A 23,167-nucleotide genomic window follows, 5' to 3' on the forward strand; every position below is an offset into this window, starting at 1 on the left:
ACCTCCACAAGTCTGGTTCATCCTTGGGAGCAATTTCCAAACGCCTGAAGGTACCACGTTCATCTGTACAAACAATAGTACGGAAGTATAAACACCATGGGACCACGCAGCCGTCATACCGCTCAGGAAGGAGACGCGTTCTGTCTCCTAGAGATGAACGTACTTTGGTGCAAAAAGTGCAAATCAATCCCAGAACAACAGCAAATGACCTTGTGAAGAGGCTGGAGGAAACAGGTACAAAAGTATCTATATCCACAGTAAAACAAGTCCTGTATCGACATATCCTGAAAGGCCGCTCAGCAAGGAAGAAGCCACTGCTCCATAACCGCCATAAAAAAGCCAGACTACGGTTTGCAACTGCACATGGGGACAAAGATCGTACTTTTTGGAGAAATGTCCTCTGGTCTGATGAAACAAAAATAGAACTGTTTGGCCATAATGACCATCGTTATGTTTGGAGGAATAAGGGGAAGGCTTGCAAGCCGAAGAACACCATCCCAACCGTGAAGCACGGGGGTGGCAGCATCATGCTGTGGGGGTGCTTTGCTGCAGGAGGGACTGGTTCACGTCACAAAATAGATGGCATCACGAGGAAGGAAAATTATGTGGATATATTGAAGCAACATCTCAAGACATCAGTCAGGAAGTTAAAGCTTCCAAATGGACAACGACACCAAGCATATTTCCAAAGTTGTGGCAAAATGGCTTGAGGACAACAAAGTCAAGGTATTGGGAGTGGCCATCACAAAGCCCTGACCTCAATCCTATAGGAAATTTGTGGGCAGAACTGAAAAGGCGTGTGCGAGTAAGGAGGCCTACAAACCTGACTCCGTTACACCAGTTCTGTCAGGAGGAATGGGCCAAAATTCACCGAACTTATTGTGGGAAGCTTGTGGAAGGCTACCCGAAACGTTTGACCTAAGTAAAACATTTTTTAAGGCAGTGCTACCAAATACTGCCTCAATGAGCTACTCAAATGTTACGGAACTCAGTGTTTAAGTGTCAAGCAGCTCATGTTGAAGAGGAACCACAGAGTCAACAAGGGACAAAAGCAAAACACGTTTAACCAATTTATTCATGAATATACATACAGTTATTGAGTACATTTAGTATTTTGTAGCATAGCATTTAGCTTTGACAACAGCTGCTCAAGAGAATCCACAGACCGAATCCAGTCGTGCCCCTAGAATAGTCCAGACTTCTTATTTAAATCTCCCACTGAATGCAGCAGTATTCCCTAGAGCTCCACTAGCAACAGCAATGAGGGTGCCACCACCCGACATACATCTACAACATGGCTGTTTCCACTAAAGGAAAAGGATGCAGTGGGTTGGCTTAAGCAACTTATTCTTTCTGTTCCCTGACTAAGTATTGCTCTTACATGCTTCAGCGTGACCTGCCGGGTGGGGTTGGTTACAGAGAGAGCGGCCGACAGACAGGACTTCTACCAGAACTCATCGCCACCTTCCCTTCACAGTGATAAATTAGCCGTACGCTCAGGGGCCTGACAGGCAGTCTAGATTCTAGAGTTATCCTAACCTTGAGAGTATGTTACAAAAGTCTCAAAAGCCACGACCACATGCCAATGGAAGCCTGAATTTGGTGGTTTTCTTCCTCAGAAGAAAACTTGTTCCGAACCTATTGCTATCAGAGTATACAAGTCAAGTGGGATTCCCAAATTAAGGGTAATGCACTTGGAGATTCACGTATTGCAGGGAAAAGCCCAATAGGGCGCCAATCGTTGGGGCGCAGTATGACAACGGCCGCCACCAAAGTGCTGCTCACTTTCTGATTTACACAAGGGGTACTGGACCGACAACTAACCATTTCAGAGGACACAACTGATACATGACTAAGTAATACAAAGTGCTATAGAAAAAGACAAGTCACAACTGTGAGCTAACAAGAGCCTGAAGCAGATGATTGGGCACGTGTTGCCCCCTGCTGGTGAACCCTTGGAACTGTCCCTCGTCAAATCATCTGCAATGTTAGGAGTCTGACTGGGCAAGACAAAGCGGTGTGTTGGAGAGAAAAAAAGTTGCTTCATGCAAATTAAAATTCAGAAAGAGCGTTAAGGTATTTAATAGAAAAAAATAACTTGCAGACTTGTCTCATTAAATTTAGCAGCGCTGACACATGGTTCTGTTTCTTTAACAAATCAGACCATTGAGTCGAGGTAATATTGATCCCAAGAGAGCATTCAAACTTCCGATGCCTGTCAGTCTGCAAACTGGAATGTTTTACATTGACAACTTGATTTCAGCCCACTCAAGCAGCTAATAACAGCTTCCAACTGGGCTAGAACCGCTTGCCCTGCTCCAAATGGCTTGAGTGGCCAAATGTGCACCTGTGTGCAACAGGCAGCGATTCGTCACATTAGTTTCTTTCCTTAGCCGTGACTAAAAGCAGGGTTTTGCTCCGACAGTGCTCGAGGCCCCACTAATACAATGACAGACTTCAAACTCACGACTTCAACCTGAACTGACCGGTAACTTTGGTAGCGCGAGGGAAAAGGAACAGGTTGGCCTTCTCATCACTTGCCTCAATGCAGTCTAACCACAGCTGTTGTCCAAGAGCAATACAACAAAAACTTCACAAGAACCCAAACTAGTTTAGCAGTGAGAGAAACAAGATCATGCTTTGAGAGTTTGTGGCATTCTAACTATTTGTACAGGAGGGGGGGGGGAAACGGTCTAGTAAAATACTATGCATATCGAGCCACTGCTCACATTATATTAGGAGTTTTCTGTAACAAAAATCTTGAAACCCTTTATTTTTATTTCTACCAAGAAAAATACAAAACATTATAAGGCGTAAGTAAGTTTTATTTGAGAAGCTGTTACAGTGCAGTTGACCCGCAGCCTTCACTGCTGCTTGCACTCGGCTGGGGGATTTGCGTCCTTCTGCAAGAGACCAAAAGAGAGGAAGTTAGAGCTAAACTGAGATACAACCGCACTAATCCCCCTCTCTCACACAGGTTAAGGCTTCACCATTCAGACTTTTTTCTATGTCCAATTGAGACGGACATTGACAGGGCACAGGGCAACGTCATCCTGGCACTGAGGCTAGAGATATCTGAACAGTGACCTGACAACACTCCACACAATACTAGTATGTCCTTAAAGTACGCCACTGGAAATAAAACGGCACTCTGCTTTGGTATCAGACCAGAGTCCGGGGTGTGTACTACCGACTCAAATTCAAGGTCCAAGACACCATCAATGGAGACGGGAATTTGGTGGTGAACATTCAAATTGGCCTATTATACATTTGAAGTTTAATAACTACTTTGAGAGCCGTCACTACTGCTGCATAGAACCTCCATACTGTAAACACAATAACCAGTAGTGTTTGTAACAGTGATGTAGTGCATACGGTCATCCTATGGAAGATGTAAGGGGGGGGGGGGTTGCACCACTGATCTCATAGAGCCTCTCCATTCTTTCACAGGGTAGGAAAACAAAATGAGATCTACTGGCAGCAATGCAGGGAGAGTGCCTTTTACGTTCTCCCCTCGGGTGTAGTTCGTCTGAGGAGGAGACGTAAATGTCCGTGCACACAAGGTAAACTAGATGGATGGGGAAGAAATGTGGGGTGTAACTAACTCAAATAAATCACACTACAACCAGAACTACATACACCTACATGGGTCAACAGCTCTCCAGGACAGAGGGGTGAAGCCAAACTACAACTCAGACTTTCACTTAGGTCGTGCATTGATGTCAGTGGGAGACCAGAGTGAAAATTCGACTTAAGTGGAAGTTCGGATTCACCCCACGCAGTCTTAACACTTCAAGCATGTCCAATGAGAGACGGACAATTAACAAGCACCCTTCCAGATCGAGACTACAGTCTCTGAAGTGAATAATGAAAGAATGAACGGAGCGAAGGCTTAAGACACTCAAAAACATCAAAATCCACAAAACAGGTGTGACGAACGTTGATCTATTCTTCTCCAAACCAACTTAAATATTGGAGCTGGAAAATATTTTTGGTACAAAGACGAATATGGTCAAATTGGAGGAAAGTTTAACTAGCTTCAACATACAGAAGAGAAAACAACTCAAAAAGGCGGCGCCCACTACGATTAAAGGAAAAAAAACAAGCCACTATGTTAGTTGTAAGTGCAGATGGAGGTGGATGCAAGGAGATTGAGGGATGGAGGGGGGTCAAAATGAGGTGTGGGAGGGAGGTGGGGTGCGTTAAGCTGACAATTCACAAGCTGTACCTACCAGGAGAGGGTTATTTTCTACAGACATCACTTAAACCTAGTGAGGAAAAATTTAAAGAGTATAGCTGACAAAAGGTGCCAAGTGATTGGAGATGAACATTAATGAATTAAAGGCAAAAAAATAGGCAGAATACAGAATTCAAGAGGCTTTATACAGCAAAGAGAAGGAGGACTGTTTCCATTCTCATCAGTCGCCCAAACAAATCAAATAAAGCTTTGGGATGCAGAGCTATGAAACTAACAGTCAAAACCTAAATATATTTAGTATCTGATTGCCAATTTACATGCAGTCTCAGTTTAGCAAGAATGTAGAGAGCAAGTGGAAGCATGCTTTCAAGGCATTCCATTGAAAAGAAAAGTGGAAAACATTCCCCCTGACCAGACACTCACAAAAAAGCATGTGGAATTAGTTTCACTTTGATTAGGTTATTTTGAAGTGATATTTTGAGACAGTTTAGAAATACCATTCTCTTTACTATAACTCTCATTCTAGCGGTTTCCTGGACACAGAATGAGGCTAGTCCTGGACTAACGCCTCGATCATACCAACAGCGTCGTCGTTGCATCATCATCTGGATGTGTGTGCAACAAAAGTTCAACATTCACCTTCTGCTACCAGTTCTGTCAAGCTATCTACGCATACAGTTTGACGGATACGTTAGACAAATCCAACTTCTGCACCACACAGAACGCCCTGCTGCAAGGCAAACGCAGCGTTCCATTGGAAATGAATGTACTTCTGGTGTACCAAAACGCAAATGTAGAATGATTAATAGTCCAGGACCAGGCTTAATGTGTGTCTGGAAAACAAGCCCTTACAGTAGAAGCAAGTCGAGTGAAAGTAGGTGACAGGGAAACGTGTTCCGACGGCTGTGTGGTCTGATGTGACGTTGGATGCACTAGTATATACACAGAAAAATATATCCAAAATGGTGGCCGGTGTTCATGATGCATTTGGAGTACAGTACCGGTATGTATTCTATTCTGTATGTTGAAATCTGATATTAGGTCATGTTAACGTCAACAGTAAGCTCTCCCACCCACCTTGGGATCATAGTCAGGATCATTCTCCTCTTCACCCTCCTCCTCACCCTCCTAGAACACAAGAGGAAACTGTTTAACACTGGAAACAGACGTCGCCTTGAGACAGACGTCACCTAGCTAAGATCATTAACAGGACTGGGTTAGTGAGAGGACACGGCTAAGGTCATTAACAGGACTGGGTTAGCGAGAGGACAGGTCTAAGGTCATTAACGGGACTGGGTTAGCGAGAGGACATGTCTAAGGTCATTAACGGGACTGGGTTAGCGAGAGGACATGTCTAAGGTCATTAACAGGACTGGGTTAGTGAGAGGACATGTCTAAGGTCATTAACGGGACTGGGTTAGCGAGAGGACACGGCTAAGGTCATTAACAGGACTGGGTTAGTGAGAGGACACGGCTAAGGTCATTAACAGGACTGGGTTAGCGAGAGGACACGGCTAAGGTCATTAACAGGACTGGGTTAGCGAGAGGACACGGCTAAGGTCATTAACAGGACTGGGTTAGCGAGAGGACATGGCTAAGGTCAATAACAGGACTGGGTTAGTGAGGACCAGGTGAAGAGCCCTAGCTAGCTAAGACCTTACCTCGTCATCAGCCTCCTCTCCCTCCTCATCGTACTGCAACAAGAAGACACCATTGTTAGGGGGATACATGTGAAGGCAACTGGCTCGGTTCAGAGGTCTAGGACAGGGATGAGGCCATTACACACAGGCTGTGGTGTGTACTCACATCGTCATCGTCGTCCTCGATGGCCTCCCCCGTGAAGTACAGCACAGCCCTGGGGACGATACGCTCGCGGATGAAGTGGCCAATCTCAAAGTCTGCGGCGAGGACAGCCTCAGAGTCCTCGTCCTGGAGGGGCAAGAGTCACCGGTACGCCAGTCAGAGCTATGAGACTCACCATTCAGCCACTCACCACACCAGTCAGAGCTATGAGACTTACCATTCAGCCACACCAACGTCAATAGAAAGACTACACTGCACCAGTGGTTGAATTGGACTGGAACACACCGGTACCGAGTAACACCCCAAATGTTCTACTGCTTGAGTTCCGGCACCTCTTATAGAATATTGGCAAGAAAATATTACATTAAGAGAAATATTGAGTTGCGGCACCCAAAATAAATACCGGCACTAATTTCAGTCCACTTCAAGCACTACACTAGACAATGGAAACCATTAATTACCAGCTCTCCACTTTCAGGGACATCAGGCGGGGTGAAGAAGTTGAAGAAGGAGTCGTTGGGGACTGTCTTGGTGACCGTCCTGACTGTGCCACGCCCCTTGTGTTTCTGCTTCTTCTTGATAGTCTTCAATGTGATGTTCTTGCCCTTCGTCCAGTCGATCGGACAACTGCAGGGCGAGAGCGGTGGACACCAGGGTTACAAGGAGAACAGAACAGGACTAAACACACCAACCAATGACTAGTGTAGATGTTGCTTTGAGCCCTCAAGATTAAGTCCCAATGTTAATAGAACCCACTCCAACATGGTGCATGGTTAAAAAGGACCACTTCTTTTCCATCAGACCGGACAGACCGATGCATTATTCACCCATGTCTCCAAGTGTTAAAATACAAGGTAGTCTGTTGTACTGGCCAAACAAGCAGCCAACATAGATAAGGGTGCATAAACACGATTATCTTATGTTAATTCAAAATTATTTTAAAAGGAGATACTTTTTTATAACCCCCCACCCAGGAAACAAACGGCAATGTTAGTGCCTGCAATGACTGTCCTAGAGCTGAAATAACCAAGAGGCACTGACAAGACTCTCAGCTTTGGATCTCTAGTTTGATCTAGCATCCTTCCTTGTCCCAGAGGCTACAATTAGCAACTAGGGGGTTTACGAAGGATGCACCATAGGATTAAGAATACTAATTGAATAGGATCTCTATGGGACAACACAAGGACCAGTTTAACGGAGCATGTCTTACCCCGTGCAGCCCATGATCTCCGGCCCGTCGAAGGAGAAGGGGTCGCTCTCGTCAGGCTCAGACCTCATCTTGTAGGTTTTTGTCAACAAAGTGTTTGTGAAGAACTCATTAGGCTCAAAGTAGAATTCTAAAGAGAAGCTCTGGAGGGAGAGAGAGAGTTGGACATTGGGAACATTAGCGGGAATATTCTAGATTCATTGGCTTTCAATACATTGATAGAATGTCTAGTAGAGAAATACGGTGCAGACGTACCATGGGCTGGCCTGGGTCTGAGAATTTGACTTTGATATCTTGTAAGTGCTTGAGGATGGGTTCATCATGTTCCTGTAAAACACAACACATGAACACCAGCCTGAACATTGGTATGGTATCTAGACAGAAACACCTTAATGTTGGACTGGTCTTTCTGGCACCAACACGCACACTTGTCTTTGCTTACTAGCACTGATTTAGCTGACAGCCGCTTTATTGAGGAACGTTTTACTTGTAATGTGGTCGTCTTACCTACCTCGAATACACTGACTAAGTCACTCTGGATAAGAGTGCCATTTAAAAATCAGTGTTTCCCAACTCCAGTACTCCACATTTCTGCTGTAGCCCGGGACAAACTCACCTGATTCAACTCATTGAGGGCTTGATGATTAGTTGAATCAGGTGTGCTGTCCAGAACTCCCAACAGTGTGCTTTATGTATATGGGATCTATTTTTAGGGGTGAAACTGCTTCGTCAAACCTGTAGGTGGTGATGAAGCCTCATCTTTCAGGAGTAGCAGCAGTAAATGTCTACTGACCTACTTTCCACTACTGCTCTCTTGTTTGTGTTCCTGCTCTGCCTCTCCCCACCTACCTGCAGCATGTCGCTGAGCAGGTCCACGTTCTTGAAAACCGTTAGCCAGAACTCTGGGATGCCTTTGGGGTCCTCCTTCTCCTCATCCTTCTTCTCCTCCTCCACCTTGGCCTTCTCCTTCATCTCCTCCTGGAAGAAACGGGCAGGAGGACGATCAGTAAAAAGGGGATTTTATGTACCATTTCACTGATGCCTATAAAACCGATAAATTCACCCCTGGTTAAAACTCAAACTAGGCAATATTCCATCCTATATTGCACATGTAAATCTAACACATCCACCACACAAAATAGCTATGTAACCAAAACAGTCATGGTACACCCTCCTGGCCCTGGCATGCTTTAGGACCAGACAGTAGAGGTCCCCAGGTTAGATAAATAAGACATGCAGGCATGGAGTCACCTGTACCTGCTTACTTACTGTCAACTCTTCCTCCTCATCAGCCTTCCATTCACACTCCTCCTCTGTGGGCTCATAGGCTGCTTTAACTATGTCGCTGCGCTGGAGGGAGAGAGGGGGGGTAAACAGTGAGTCCCTGTAATGCCAACAGCCAGAGGGAGGACAAAGCAAAACATTAACAAAAAGCCCAGAAAAGTGATCTGTTTAAACCAAGATAAATGGAATATGGGCTGGGGGTGCCAAGCCAGCGCATTATTTACTTAAGACAGCAGTTTGGCCGCTCCGTATGTCTGTCTGTCTGTGTATGTGCGCGCATTCCAGCTTTGCTCCCCCCCCCCCATTTTCTCAGCTCTATCTGCATCCCTGGAACGGGCTGCAGCTCTTTTGTCAGAGGATTCTGCTAAATCTCGAGTCAGCATCAAGGAGCGGACTGGGGAGAGAGGGCAAAAGCTAGAGTCTGTCAGCGTTGGATAAGCAGCAGCAGGAACTACACATGGGCAGAGGAGTGACTGATCAACACTTAAAGACTGAGAATACTGGGGTGTATTCATTAATAACAACAATTTGGTGGGTGCATATATATTCGTCCTATTTCACACGCGCGTATTAATATTCGTGTTTAAATAGGATTTTATTTGGGGGGGGGGATATCCCAACTCTCCTGAGTCGCCATCGGAGAGTCAGGTCACGCCAAATAACTATTTGGACTCACACGAAATGAAACAGGGAGGGACCTACCAGGATCTGTCCAAAAAGAATGGCTCATTTTACTACGGTGTGCACTAACGAACGCAGCCCATGCACAAAGTGCCCAGTCTAACAAATGCGGCATGGTTCCAAGGTACAACGAACGGGAGAATGTATTGGATGTTGTTACAAACACAATAGGGGTGTTCCTACTTTGTCGAAGAGGGGTTGGTAGAGAGCGGCGTACTTTCTCTCCAGTTCGTGGACCTCTTCGTAGAACTTGGCCTCAATGTGGGCGCATTTCACTTGTAGATTCTTCAGGGCGTTGACCCGTCTCTTCACTACCTTTGGTAAGCTGGAGACGGGGAGAGAAAAGGGGTCAAAATTCCACACGGTGAAAGAGTACATCTTGACTGTCCCCAAAGATGGTGGTATATACTGACAAGATACTAGAGCCTCCGCTATGACAACGGGAATAAACGTCTAACGAATGACAAACACTTATGTATGAAGACCTATGTATACGGACGCTTTTTATGCAGAGGGACACAGTGCCAGGGAGATTGGACTTGACTGCAGGACCTAGTATCTCCCACTAGGCATACATAAGCAACCATAGGACCCAGAAGTAGAGGACTACTTCCACTGAGACGGCATGGAGAAAGACAAACTATACACTAAATTAAAAACATTCCCGTTTTATGTAATGGCCCGGTCACCTCAGCCTTGGCTTTATGCAACCACAGCCAAGCCCCTCAGGCACAGCACCCCACTGAGGGGAAGCTAGGAGATATTGTTAGATTAATTTGTATTTTAAGAATAATGACTAAAGGATTTCACCCCAAATACAGTATAAATGTGTGAACTGTGTTAGAATTATAATGTATTGTCAACCTACTAACAGAGGGGGGCGGGACTAAACATTCCAGGGTGAAGGGGACTGAGAAAATGGGTTACAGGGGGCCTCCTAGAGGTGGGCGGAGCACGGTGCATTTGTGTGGAAGGAGTAAAACAGTATGTATGTGTTTTGGGCAGCAGAGCTCTCCATGAATAAAAATACAGATAATCCTTGTTGGTTGTGGACCTTGAATCATTTATGATTAAAACCAGAGCCTTACAACCTCTGGTAATGATTCAAGCTTAGGTTGAATTAGAGAGAAATTCTCGTAACAGATATGAAGAACTGGCCTCCACTGACAGAAAAATATTATTAAAGGGTCCAGAACCATATTAAGACAGCTTCGCCGAAAAGTGAAATTTATCGGAGTCTTCAACTTAAAACAAGCTCCGATATCTGGAGCCGTATGTACCAAGCATCTCAGAGCAGGAGTGCTGATTCAGGATCACATTTAATAAAATAACATGTACAGGGTTGACCTGATCCCAGATCAGCACCCTTATACGGAGACACTGGAGACCAGGTCAACGTAACTCCACAATTGTTTGTGATCATTGAACCGCCGCCAGCCTAGCCGTGCTCCTAGACAACCACTAGGACGGACGTAGAGGCCGTGCTCCTAGACAACCACTAGGACGGACGGAGAGGCCGTGCTCCTAGACAACCACTAGGACATAGGGAGCGGAAATGATTGAGGACCAAAAGTGTATAAGCAGCACAGCCATGCGCTCCAATGGTGAACAGGGCACAATTAATCTGTTGAGGTTGAACCGAGCAATACCACAGCGGCTGAAGGCCAGCACTTCCATTACTCAAGACTGCCGAATTCAACGCCCGCGCTGCAACGCTTAGGTACGGCGTTGGGCCAAGAAACCCATGCCAAGAACAGTTTAAACTGAGATTTCCATCATTTAAAAATGGCAGAGGCAGAAACGATGGCATGTTTATACACAGATTTTAGGGTGTCCACCCACTCTGCCCAGCGCTTTGGTGGTGATTTAATTTCCCATCCTGATGTTTTTTTTTACCAAGACAAATGATTATTCATGTTCTGAATCATTATATGGGGTCTTTCTTTAACATATTAACATTATATCCAAAAAGTCTGATTTCGTAACCTAATACATCCAATAAGCATATCTGTTGACAGTGGTACAGGTTTCTCGTAACAATTTGCAGATTTCACATTTTGTGGCCGTCGTCTTCAAAGTTGTTTTCGCGGGTTGAAAAAAACTCAATTAGCATGACAAGAGCTGAATTAAAATATAAAAAGCTTTGAAAATAGTTTGATAGACTGAGTACACCAAATATTAAGAACACCTGATTTTCTCACCCCCCCTCAGAACAGTCTCAATCATTCGGGGCATGGAATCTACAAGGTGTCGAAAGCGGGGATGCTGGCCCACGTTGACTCCAATGCTTCCCACAGTTGTGTCAAGTTGGTTGGATGTCCTTTAGGTGGTGGACCATTATTGATACAAACTATTGAGCATGAAAAACCCAGCAGTGTTGCAGTTCTTGACAAACCGGTGCGCCTGGCACCTACTACCATACCCCATTCAAAGGCACTTAAATACACTGCTCAAAAAAATAAAGGGCACACTAAAATAACATCCTAGATCTGAATGAAATAATCTTAAATACTTTTCTTTACATAGTTGAATGTGCTGACAAAATCACAAATTATGAATGGAAATCAAATTAGAAATGGAAATCAAATTTATCAACCCATGGAGGTCTGGATTTGGAGTCACCCTCAAAATTAAAGTGGAAAACCACACTACAGGCTGATCCAACTTTGATGTAATGTCCTTAAAACAAGTCAAAATGAGGGTCAGTAGTGTATGTGGCACACCAGCACACAGAGCAGACCTGAAGGACTACAGTTATGGGGCATTGCTTTAAAGCGGAATGCAGCAGCTTCCTATCACTGTGGCAGTGGCCTTGCTTGAGGAAATCCCTGAATGGAAAGCATTGCATTCACATACTCAATCACACACAGATAAGTGATTACCTAAAGGATGGGAGAGTACTAGGTCCTGCAGTCAAGTCAAATGAGAACTTTTAAATAACTATTTTGTCAACCTATACTATAAATAGTAGCTGAGCTTTTGGTCAGTCAACCTTTACCAGAGCAACGAGTGTGCAGAAACCTTTTCCCAGTTTTGGGTGTAGGTTAGATTCTGCCTATTATCAGCCTAGACTACCAATACACATTTTACACAGACATGCTGTCAGAGTGATGTACCGGCGATTGAGGATAGAACCAGAAGACGGGGAACATTCTGGCACCGAAGACATAGCACTGGCCTTGTTATCCCTCCATAACATACACACACGCGTACAGGGAGACAGCGTGCATGCCAAGAATGGAGGTTTATAAAAAATAAATAAATAAAAAGGGCCACTACCTCAGTGAGACCAACTTCTGTTGGTGTCTTAACATCTAAAGCAGTGCTGCATATCTAGGCTAGTCCCCCAGGGCTGCAAAGTGGGACAGGGTCAGGCTATGGCCACAGTTGCAGGAACACTGATTAAATCGTAGATGCAGTCAGCCATTGTCTGTTGCCCATCATCCATCAACGGATGACTTCCATTGAAAAACGATTGGCTCGATCCAGAATCTGTATCGCCGTAGCCTCGGAGTCTCTCCTGATTTGGGGTCTCACCTCTCCATGTATCCTGACGGCGAGCCAACCAGGCCGTCCAGCCTCTCCTGCAACGCGGCCAGAATCTGTGGGTTCTGCATCATCTGCACGGTGAGCTGACGAGCTGAGGAGAGACGGACAAGGCCAGACACTACCGTCAGACACAGACAGCCATTCATAGCATCAGACACCATACAGACAGGATACAAGGACAGAAAAAAATAGAGTGAAGGCAGGGGGTTTTCTGCATAGGAAATTATTGGGTGGGCCAACCCAAATATTTTCATCCCACTTAAAAGGCCAGACAAAGTAAAAAATAAAAATGGATCTAGAAAAACTCCTGGTGAAGGGCTGGCTTCTTGGTCAACGGGTTGCTCACTTTGCTTGTCTAGTTACTGTCATCTTCACTGATGTGACAGTATTTAACAGGTCAAAGCATGCTTCTGCCATATTGATCTGACAGTATTTAACAGGTCAAAGCATGCTTCTGCCATATTGATCTGACAGTATTGAACAGGTCAAAGCATGCTTCTGCCATAACGCTGCCACCTGTCAAACCTCTTCAGATCAATGCAGATGAATGAGAGGACAAGGAAAGGAAGTCACTTCACACTATTGACGCAGAGCCCTGTGGTTCCTCCACAGTACATCTGACTAGGAGGCAATATTCCCAGAGTGAACAGGGAGACAGCAAAGGGTATACCGCTCCCCTGCCTCACTGAAGTTTCATCTAACACTGGATTTAATCCCTGTTCATACTGAACCATGAACCAGGTTCCGAACCAGTTCCAAAATAATTCAATTTCTATCAAAGTAAGTTGGTGATAAAAATGTACTTAGTGATCAAGTCAGTTGGTAAATTGTCCGAGCCTGCTTGAAGACTCAGGTTGGACTAGAGCCCATAGATGGACCATTATAGGTGAAGTCTTCCCTTCCACCAAACAGGAGAAAATCTATTTATAATAGCTGTTACAGAGAGACATTTCCATGGTGGAGAACAAACGCTTTGCCCATGGGGCGAGGAGGGCGGCTGCTGCATAATTTACACAGTGAGCTAGCCAGCAGGTATACTCTGCCTGCCTTGATTTTCCTATGCCACGCTTAAACTCCTTACGCCTTGGATTTGTGGGCCCTGCCGTGCTTGCGGTGTGTCCCAAAATGGCACCTTTTCCCTATATAGTGCATTAATTTTTAGCAGGGTTTATAGGTCTATGGTCAAAAGTAGTGCACTATATAGGGAATAGGGTGCCGTTTGGGACAAACTCCTCGGCTGAGTGACAACTCAAAGTGCTGCGGCGGAGCAGGGACAGGGAGGAGGGGAACGCAAAATGTTCTTAATCGGTTCTAGACAAGGGACGTTCCTACTGATGACGAGTGTCATTTCAGAAATCGGGCGATAATTAGGATGTTTGTTAGGCTCTGGCCGTATGAAAGTCTCTGCTGTCAAGTGTGTGATCATTGTGACAGATCGCCGTGGCGGGAGACGATAAGCGTTGCTAGGCTATAAATACCTGGGGGAGAGACATCTAATTCAGTCTACAAAGGACTGCCAGTTATTCATGATGATAAACAATTCATGATTCCTAATCTTTCAAGGACAGGTAAACACATCTTCCATTTCAGATTTCAAAATTTAGTCAATGTGGGCACAGAGGATTTTAATTCAACTGTCAATCTAACATTAACGACTGACCAGCAAGCAGAGGCTCATGTCACAAGCCCTTGCTCACCAGCCAGACACTGCTGGTAAAACTGATTGATTTCACTGCTGGTTGTTCAGTTGAAATCAAATCTACGGTGGGCACAGACATCTAACGTTTAACAACAATCCCAAGTGCTTCCTCATCGGGCAGTGCTGAGCCTTACCTTTACTGTTGACATCCTCTCCAGTCTCCTCCTCTTCCACCTCCTCCACATCCTCCATATCTGCCGGGTCCAGCTCAGCCTGGTCCTTACTGCACACAGAGAGACGAGGGAATCAGCCAAAACACAGAGAGGAGTATCAGCCAGAACAGACTCCTGGAGCTTCTTTGGGAGTGGAATTTTACAAAAGCTTCAAATAGAAGTGCACTGTTTAGATGGCATGTGACTATATATATTGTGTAGTATAGGGAATCGTCTCAACTCTAATAATTACTTCGATACAAAAGTAGGGGTGTGCCAGACAACACTAATACACGGAGGCCTCCACACAGTACATCTGACAGACTAGGAGGCATGTTCCCAGAGAGTGAACAGGGACACAGCACAAAGGGTATACCGCTCCCCTGCCTCACTGAAGTTTCATCTAACACTGGATTTAATCCCTGTTCATACTGAACCATGAACCAGGTTCCGAACCAGTGCAAAAAAATAATTACATTTCTATCTGAATAAGCCCTTGATCAACATAATGACAACCATGTGGCGTCAGGCTAACATGCTAGCATCCGCCCCGCAGTTAGTCTGGGGCAAAATTGGGTGATGTTGCCCTTAGACACTGATCTTGGGTCAGTTTTGCATATTTCCCCAACTAGCGGTTAAGGTTAGGGTGAGGGGAAGCTGATGCAAGATCTGTATATAGGGGAAACTTCACCCAGAGACGCCTGCAGTCAGTCAGGACCGTATATAATAAGGTAGATGAATGGATAAACAGTTGACTGTCCGTGTGATTGGCTGCCTCATCCCTGTGGTGTGTGTGACAGCCACAGGACTGCAGGACCAGCGTCAAAGCCCATTACTCAAACTCAGGGAGGTGTCTGCGAGTGGCCGGAGGGAGCCAACGTAACCCAAGCCCAGGCGTGGCATCCCAAGCAGCCCCGGCTGAGTAAACAGCCACCTCGAGCCACGGCCCAGCGAGGACACGTCTCCACAGTGAGATCGACAGCTGGCCATCCTCCTCAGCTACAGACACAAGGGAAAGATGACTGACTCAGCTCTGCGGCCGTACGGACCAAGCATCGTAGCGTTAGAGTGCTGATCTAGGATCGGGTCCCCCGGCCCATGTTCTTATATTCGCTGTGTTCTAAAATGCAAAACTAACACTACACTGAGACGCTTGATACATCCATCCACTGGTGTCTAATATTTAACAGATACTGATAATGGATGATGGCATTGCTAAACACAAGAGTATGTGCATCGGACTAATGTCAAGATTTCACCCAACACTTGTGTGCCATTTGCCGAATTGTGTTTTGGTACAGTGATGCCATGGGTGAACAAATCTGACTGTGCTAGGCTGAATGACTGGTTTCCTTGCAAACCAAGAGATCCACAACAATCCTGAACCTGACAGGTTAGCTTGCTGATGGAGGCCTCGTTCTGGAATACCCTGGAGGTTGGACCAACAAACATTGGCCTGAAAGAAGAAAATAAATAATCCACATGGACTTAAACACACTGGTCGCTATATGCAACAAGGTATTAAACAGCACATTAGAATAATGGCTTCCTGGCCAGGCTACACAGAATAGAGGGTACAGCCAAAATGACAGAGCGCATCGGACCTCAACACACCTCCAATGACAAAGGGGGAGGGTAATTAGGGCCATATAAAATCCAAGATGCAGAGAATGCGGACGGAAACACTGAATCCAGATATTAAAAAGGGATTCAACAATATTCAAACGTTTATTTAACTTAGTAGGGAATCAACTAAATGTACTGAAAATTAATTAGCCAACGTTTATCATAAGACATGAACAGAATGCATCTGAACTTTAAGAGGCAACGCAAATTTCCCATCAGCAGGTGCGGTGCGCGCCTACCACTTTCTAGCCATTAGCAACGATGACAATGAAAAGTATTCTGGTAGACGGAAAGGCTTCCCCAAAAACCTTCAATTAAATGCTAACTACAAAGTAGCCTATGCTTACCTGGCAGAATAATAGCATGATTATTTGCATCAATCCAGTGGGTACTTGTTTTGCAAACTACCATCACGTGAGCTACAAAAACACAGCTAAACAGCCTTTTGCTAGGGGCACACTGGAAATAAAAAGGTAACTACTGTGGTCCTCTGTAGCTCAGCTGGTAGAGCACGGCGCTTGTAACGCCAAGGTAGTGGGTTCGATCCCCGGGACCACCCATACACAAAAATGTATGCACGCATGACTAAGTCGCTTTGGATAAAAGCGTCTGCTAAATGGCATATTTTTTTATTTATTTTACACCCAGAAATGTAACTTTCACCATTTTTTCCACAGACCTCAAAAATGGTCTCCTGATGTGGTTTAAGCATTGTTGTGGACTTAGAACTTCACATTTTGGTTTTCTATTTAAAAAGTGTCATTGCGAGCGAAAACCTGACTCAATCAGACAAAAATAGGTAACGATGCAGAGGTGGGATTGTTTTTGCAACAGACACTTAATACATGTCTTTCCTTGTTGCACAGAATGCAAGCTGCACAGCCAATCAAATGGAGAGGATGCACTTACTTGTCCATGTCTGCCATCTTAGCCAAGTCTTGAGTGATGCTGCTGCAGAGAAGGAAAGAGGGAGTGTTAGATAGACAATGGGGGGAGATAATGTATGATACATGCTACTTTTGACAATTGTTAATTCACAGCAGGCAATCGATATGTTCACTTAAAATGGCTTATGGGGCTAGAATATTTTATTGAAATAGGCCCAAATGACTTATATGCAAGACTACCATTACATTGCCTTGTTTGATGGTAGCTTTACAACAGGCTACATAATATAATATCCTTAAGTTCAATAGAGTTGAGGACATCTCCATCCCAGTGTGTAGCAAACGGTCGTTAGGATCTTTGTGGACTAAAGCACCCACAGGAGGGCTGGACATCTTATTCCAAGCACTCCGCTTGCTTACAGCAAAATGGCCACCAACTGTAATCCTACCCCAGCTTCTCCTCCTCCCACTCCCAGAGGAAAACAAAAGAGGGCTGCTTTTGGCCCCCTGTCATGTTGGTTAGTGAAATGTGCATGAAAGAACTCCCAAGCGCACAGCTCACTGACAGCCCTGTTAGCTGTGCTGAGGCATTAAGTAATATAAGCCTTAGTTATATCATCCTACATATCTCAACCCCTTGCCCATCCCATTTGGTATATATGTTCAGAATATGAGTTCTGCAATGTGCCCTGGGCTGGGGCTTTGGTTGCTGGCGACACTGGGGCTGCCATCTGATAACAGCACTGCACCCAAGCAAGGCACTGTTTAGAGCTGTTCCTCCCCCATAAACCTCCTGGCATGGAGGAGAGAGCAGAGGGGGACTGGAGCTAGGCAAAGCTCCCAATCCTAGAGGGGGCGGAGATCACAGGTAGTAGTTTACCCATCGGTCCAACAGGCCTTTCACACAGGGCCAGTACCCCTCAACACAATGGAAAAAGGTACACAGCTGGACCCCATCAGACTTGCACTTTAACCATACATGCATGTGAAGGCCTCTCTTACAGAAGGTTGACAATGAACAAAGCCATTAGTCACATCAGGCATTGAATGAGGCTCCAGAACCATCCCCTGGGGGGAGAACATTTACCACAGGGTTGGCACACATGGAGAAACACAGGAGAGCCAGATCAGCTTTAGCTCACACTAGTGAGAAACTCTCAACCACGACAGTGACCAAAACTCAGATCCAAAGACATATGGCATTAGGTTACGGATTTGCTGAAGGGTTCTCTTTACTGCTGTGGTATTAGGTTGACATGGGTCTTCAAATGGGCCTAAAAGTGGTGAGTTAAATACAAAGCGGCCGATATCCAAATTCTGGTCGACTGGACTAATTACAAAACGATACCATCTTAATAGCTGCCAGGTTGACATCAATTCTGGCTCCCTGGAATGAGTGAAAACAAATTCAAACCACAATATTCTATTGGGCAAGCTCTGACATCTCCAGTGTAGAAATCTCAGTGCAGCTCAATCAAATCCAATGTGAAGGCATGGCTCTCAATTGAAAGATGCTTGACAGAACTAAAAAATGCCCCTTCACTGTTTACAACACAACCTTCTCTGTACTCAAAGAGTGAAGTAAGGGGAAATCACATTTTATAGCGCCATATTCATCTCAAACCAAGGGTGCTGTATGATAAAGCAGTATAAAAGGTTTAGTGGCCTGGTTCAAGATATTATTATTATAATAATAAAATTGCATCACTGAAGAAGCTACACCATACATAATTGTCAGGGAAACTGTGCCATAATTAACCAGTCAGCAACATTTTGTTCAACACTGCTGATGTGGGCCGGCCGGCAATATGTGAAATGCACGACTAATAACTGCTGACCACCTCCACCTCACTTTCTCAGTCTCCATCTTTCAGCAGCTCCTCTTCTCTCCCTCACCACACCTTCCTGCTGGCTTGTGCCAATTGGTTAAGGATCACACAGGCTGCCCATCGCTCACCTGCGCAGTTTAAATAGGACAACTGAAAAGCGGTCCAAAAATCAACTGTTAAGCAGCCGAAAGGGAGATTACCAGACAGAGAGGATCATTCCAGGCCAAATCTTTGGTCTTTGAATTTCCAAAACCCCACACAGCACTACCTTAATCATATTTTTGAAAGCGTGGACCGATACCATTTGGATCGACCTGTAAAAAACACTGAGCCCAACTTTACGATGTCTGGCCTGGGAACAGACCAAAAAGACAACATTCTCCACCAATGCGTTCTCCTCCACCATAGCAAATTATTAATGCCAGAGCTCTTAATAACCATATGAAGCTCGGGAAAAGCAACAGCACCACTCAAATACAGAGACGCTGTGACTGCATTTTAGGCTTTGACATTGATTGATAAAGTAGATTTCCTCTGATAAAATGAATTTAGGACGATCCAAACTGCCGTTTAGGCCTGAAACAGTCAACTAGGCATGCCACTAATGCCTTAGGCATGATACGTCGCTGTGTAAAGAACGCTCCACTGTCAAGGGGTACTACAATCATAATTCAGGAGTCAGTGTTGGGGGAATAGTGAACTACATGTATACTGAACAAAAACTATAAAACACAACACTTAACGATTTTCCTGAGTTACAGTTCATATAAGGAATTCAGTCAATTGAAATAAGTTAATTAGGCCCTAATCTATGGATTTCATATAACTGGGCAGGGGTGCAGCCATGGGTGGGCCTGAGAGGGCATAGGCCCACCCACTGGGGAGCCAGGCCCAGCTAATCAGAATGAGTTTTTCCCCAAAAAAAGGGATTTATTACAGACAGAATTACTCGGTTTCATCAGCTGTCCAGGTGGCTGGTCTCAGACAAACCCGAAGGTGAAGAAGCCAGATGTGGAGGTCCAAGGCTGGCGTGGTTACACGTAGTCTGCGGTTGAGGCTGGGTGGATGTACTGCCAAATTCTCTCAAAAGAAATTGGAGGCGGCTTATGGTAGAGAAATGAACATTCAATTCTCTAGCGGACATTCCTGCAGTCAACATGCCAATTGTACGCTCCCTCAACTTGAGACATCTGCAGCATTGTGTTGTGACAAAACCGCACATTTTAGAGCTGACTTTGGTCCCCAGCACAAGGTGCACCTGTGTAACGATCATGCTGTTTAATCAAGAACCTGATTAAACAGCATGATATGCCACACCTGTCAGGTGGATGGATTATCTAGGCAAAGGAGAAATACTAACAGGGATGTAAACAAGTTGGTGCACATTTGAGAGAAATACGCTTTTTGTGTGCATGGAAAATTTCAGGGATATTTTATTTCAGCTCATGAAACCAACAATAGATATGTTGCGTTTATATTTTTGTTCAGTGTAGTTTAACTAGTAACTTTTAACATTTTGCAGTACACCTCCAGTGTGAAGTAATTGATAGCTTGGTAAACTATTTTAAGAGTAGCTTCCAACACTGTCTGGAGTTATGTTATAGCAACAGTTCCAGGAATACCTTGCAAATCACATAAATTGAGTTCCTATACTATTTTCATGCCAGTTTCACAAAGGGGCCATTAGAACTCAAAATGATGGGGGTCATAAAAATGCCATGTCTTCATGAGTAGCTGATGTCTGCCTCAAACACAAATTACAAATAAAAGACAAAGCATCTGAGACATTCAAAGATTGATACAAGAGTAGCTATCATTCATAGCACGATCATCAAGGGCTAAATCAATGGTAAAATGTTCTACAACAAAAATGTCAATGTCCCCTTAGCAGGAGCCGTCAGGACCTATATCCATTCAAAACGTTGCGACAATATTGTTGGTCCACCCTCGTTTCTTGACAAACGTTAGCTAGGTTCATTCACTTGATTCTGGGCCTTTCCATACAATAGTATTGAAAAATACAAACTACTATAGCTAGCTTAATCTGTAGCTAAAGGTAGAATACCTAACGAAATTAGCTAGGAATAATATTGTTATGTTGCATTGATAAGCAATGGAAGAAACGAAGGCAGCTTTAGATGTGATAACAGCTGAAACATTGATATTGTTTGAGTGTAGTCAACCCCAATACATTTTACTAACAAAGTGAAATAAGCAGATATTCGGTGATTGAAATCCCCCAAGGGTACACAAGTTACATCCCTTCAAAGAGCCTCTCAAACCCAGCGACCACGTGTTGCATGCTCAAGCCAAGGCAAGCTATGAGCAATAGCGCTCACTGACAAAGAAAGCTGGCCAGCCAGCTAACTTAAATAACATACATATGTGCTTAGCGAACTACCTAGCCTACCACTGAAATGTACAAATTCCGTGGTGTCTCGCTAGCGCAGTATTAACGGATACATTTGCTGTAACGTTAGCTAGCTAATTGTGTATGTTCCCCCATTTTCCAGCTAGCTAACTACTTAGCCAGCAAGTCAACAATAGTAACGTTAGCTAGCTGTAAGTCGCTCTGGATAAGAGCGTCTGTTAAATGACTAAAATGTCAATGTAGCTAGTTACAGTTCCCTAGCTAGTTTGGCGTACGCAGTTTCATTGGGCAAGTCCTCAACAGTGACAGTCCATCATTGATTGGCAACGTGACTTGCTGGGCACATAGACACCCTCAAATAATATATAACCAAAATAAGAGAAAACTGTTAGCTAGCTTTGTGGCTATCGAAGTTAGCTAATTAACTGCAAACAGGTCAAAAAATATCACGCTAAATGACGGAGACATGCGTTCCATTTTAGAGTGTAGCCTGCTAATTAGCTGTATAACTCGCGCAGTGATCAGACAAACTTGTACCCGCCACATCTCCCTCCCCTCACTTAACTCACGTTATCCTCCCTAAGGCTAGTGAACAAATAAGGTCAAGTCTAAATAAAACACGACATTCGATAAAAACCAATAACTGAATGACGCAAATAACGATTATTCTTCCAAATAGCGTTACCGCTTTTTTTTTATTTACAATACAACGTATCGAACAGGGCAGAAAATTTGCCATTTTCATCATCGTGAACGTAGCTAGCTTACACATCATGGTGGAGGCTCTCGTCTGTCAATGGCTGCTACTAGCCACCCGACTTAGCTAGTTAGCTGGCAAGCTATCGGTCCATTCTTCCCGACTACATCCACACAAATATTGAGTTCAATACGATAAGAACAGCCCCATATTCGTACCCATCTAAAAGTACTACATATGCACCCCTCTGTTGTATTGCTACGGGGTTTTCAAGTCATTATCTTACCTTTAGCTAGCGCCTTGACTAGGTGGATCTGCGCAGTGAAGCGGTCCCAAAGAAAAAGACTCCGCTCTTATGGCGGTAAAAGAGAGAGCGATCCCGCCGCTTGCGCTCATATACATCTAGCGTCATCACGTAAACCAGGGCAACGTTCAGTCTATGGGAGGGGCCGGTCTGGAATATTTGATGAAAGTGTTCTGTCACCATCGTCATCAGATATGTCTAGTCAATTCACCGCAAAACACGTTCACTTTTTTCTGCAAGATGCATGCTTGCATCATATCTTATGTCACCATGTCAACCAGACCATAGCAACGTGCAATTTCCCTGGGTCCCAGACAGTGTGGTCCAATTAGAAGGGTGATTTTTTAAAATCAAATCAAATCAAATTGTATTTGCCACATGCGCCGAATACAACAGGTGTAGACATTACAGTGAAATGCTTACTTACAAGCCCTTAACCAACAATGCATAATTTTTTTTTATAAAAAAGTAAAATAAAACAACAACAACAACAAAAAAGTGTTGAGCAAAAAAGAGCAGAAGTAAAATAAAATAACAGTAGGGAGGCTATATACAGGGGGGGTACCGGTGCAGAGTCAATGTGCAGGGGCACCGGCTAGTTGAGGTAGTTGAGGTAATATGTACATGTGGGTAGAGTTAAAGTGACTATGCATAAATAATTAACAGAGTAGCAGCAGCATAAAAATATGGGGTGGGGGTGGGGGGTAGTCCGGGTAGCCATGATTAGCTATTCAGGAGTCTTATGGCTTGGGGGTAGAAGCTGTTGAGAAGCCTTTTGGACCTAGACTTGGCGCTCCGGTACCACTTGCCATGCGGTAGCAGAGAGAACAGTCTATGACTAGGGTGGCTGGAGTCTTTGACAATTTTGAGGGCCTTCCTC

The 23,167-nt window shown here is 44.6% G+C and overlaps 1 protein-coding gene across 3 annotated transcripts; it reads right to left on the reverse strand.

Annotated features, from left to right (window-relative positions):
• Positions 1-1,057: 1,057 nt before the first annotated feature.
• LOC311140458 (nucleosome assembly protein 1-like 1-A) lies at positions 1,058-22,354 on the reverse strand. 3 transcript variants are annotated; one of them, XM_084175526.1, is made up of 14 exons: positions 22,270-22,354; positions 17,109-17,150; positions 14,556-14,644; positions 12,711-12,813; positions 9,357-9,498; positions 8,478-8,558; positions 8,058-8,186; positions 7,464-7,535; positions 7,212-7,351; positions 6,463-6,628; positions 6,005-6,127; positions 5,860-5,892; positions 5,276-5,326; positions 1,058-2,903 (listed from the first exon to the last, which is right to left on the reverse strand). In XM_084175526.1, the coding sequence occupies exons 2-14, from the start codon at positions 17,123-17,125 to the stop codon at positions 2,865-2,867; spliced, it is 1,185 nt and encodes a 394-aa protein (XP_084031652.1). In that variant the 5' UTR covers positions 17,126-17,150; positions 22,270-22,354; the 3' UTR covers positions 1,058-2,864. The 3 variants fall into 3 exon arrangements, with proteins under 3 accessions (XP_084031652.1, XP_084031650.1, XP_084031651.1); XM_084175524.1 differs by having other exon boundaries at positions 8,466-8,558; XM_084175525.1 differs by having other exon boundaries at positions 8,466-8,558; positions 17,109-17,147; positions 22,270-22,334.
• Between the last annotated feature and the right edge of the window lie 813 nt (positions 22,355-23,167).

This window comes from Coregonus lavaretus (assembly GCF_964263955.1).
Source record: "Coregonus lavaretus genome assembly, chromosome: 13".
Classification (NCBI taxonomy): domain Eukaryota; kingdom Metazoa; phylum Chordata; class Actinopteri; order Salmoniformes; family Salmonidae; genus Coregonus; species Coregonus lavaretus.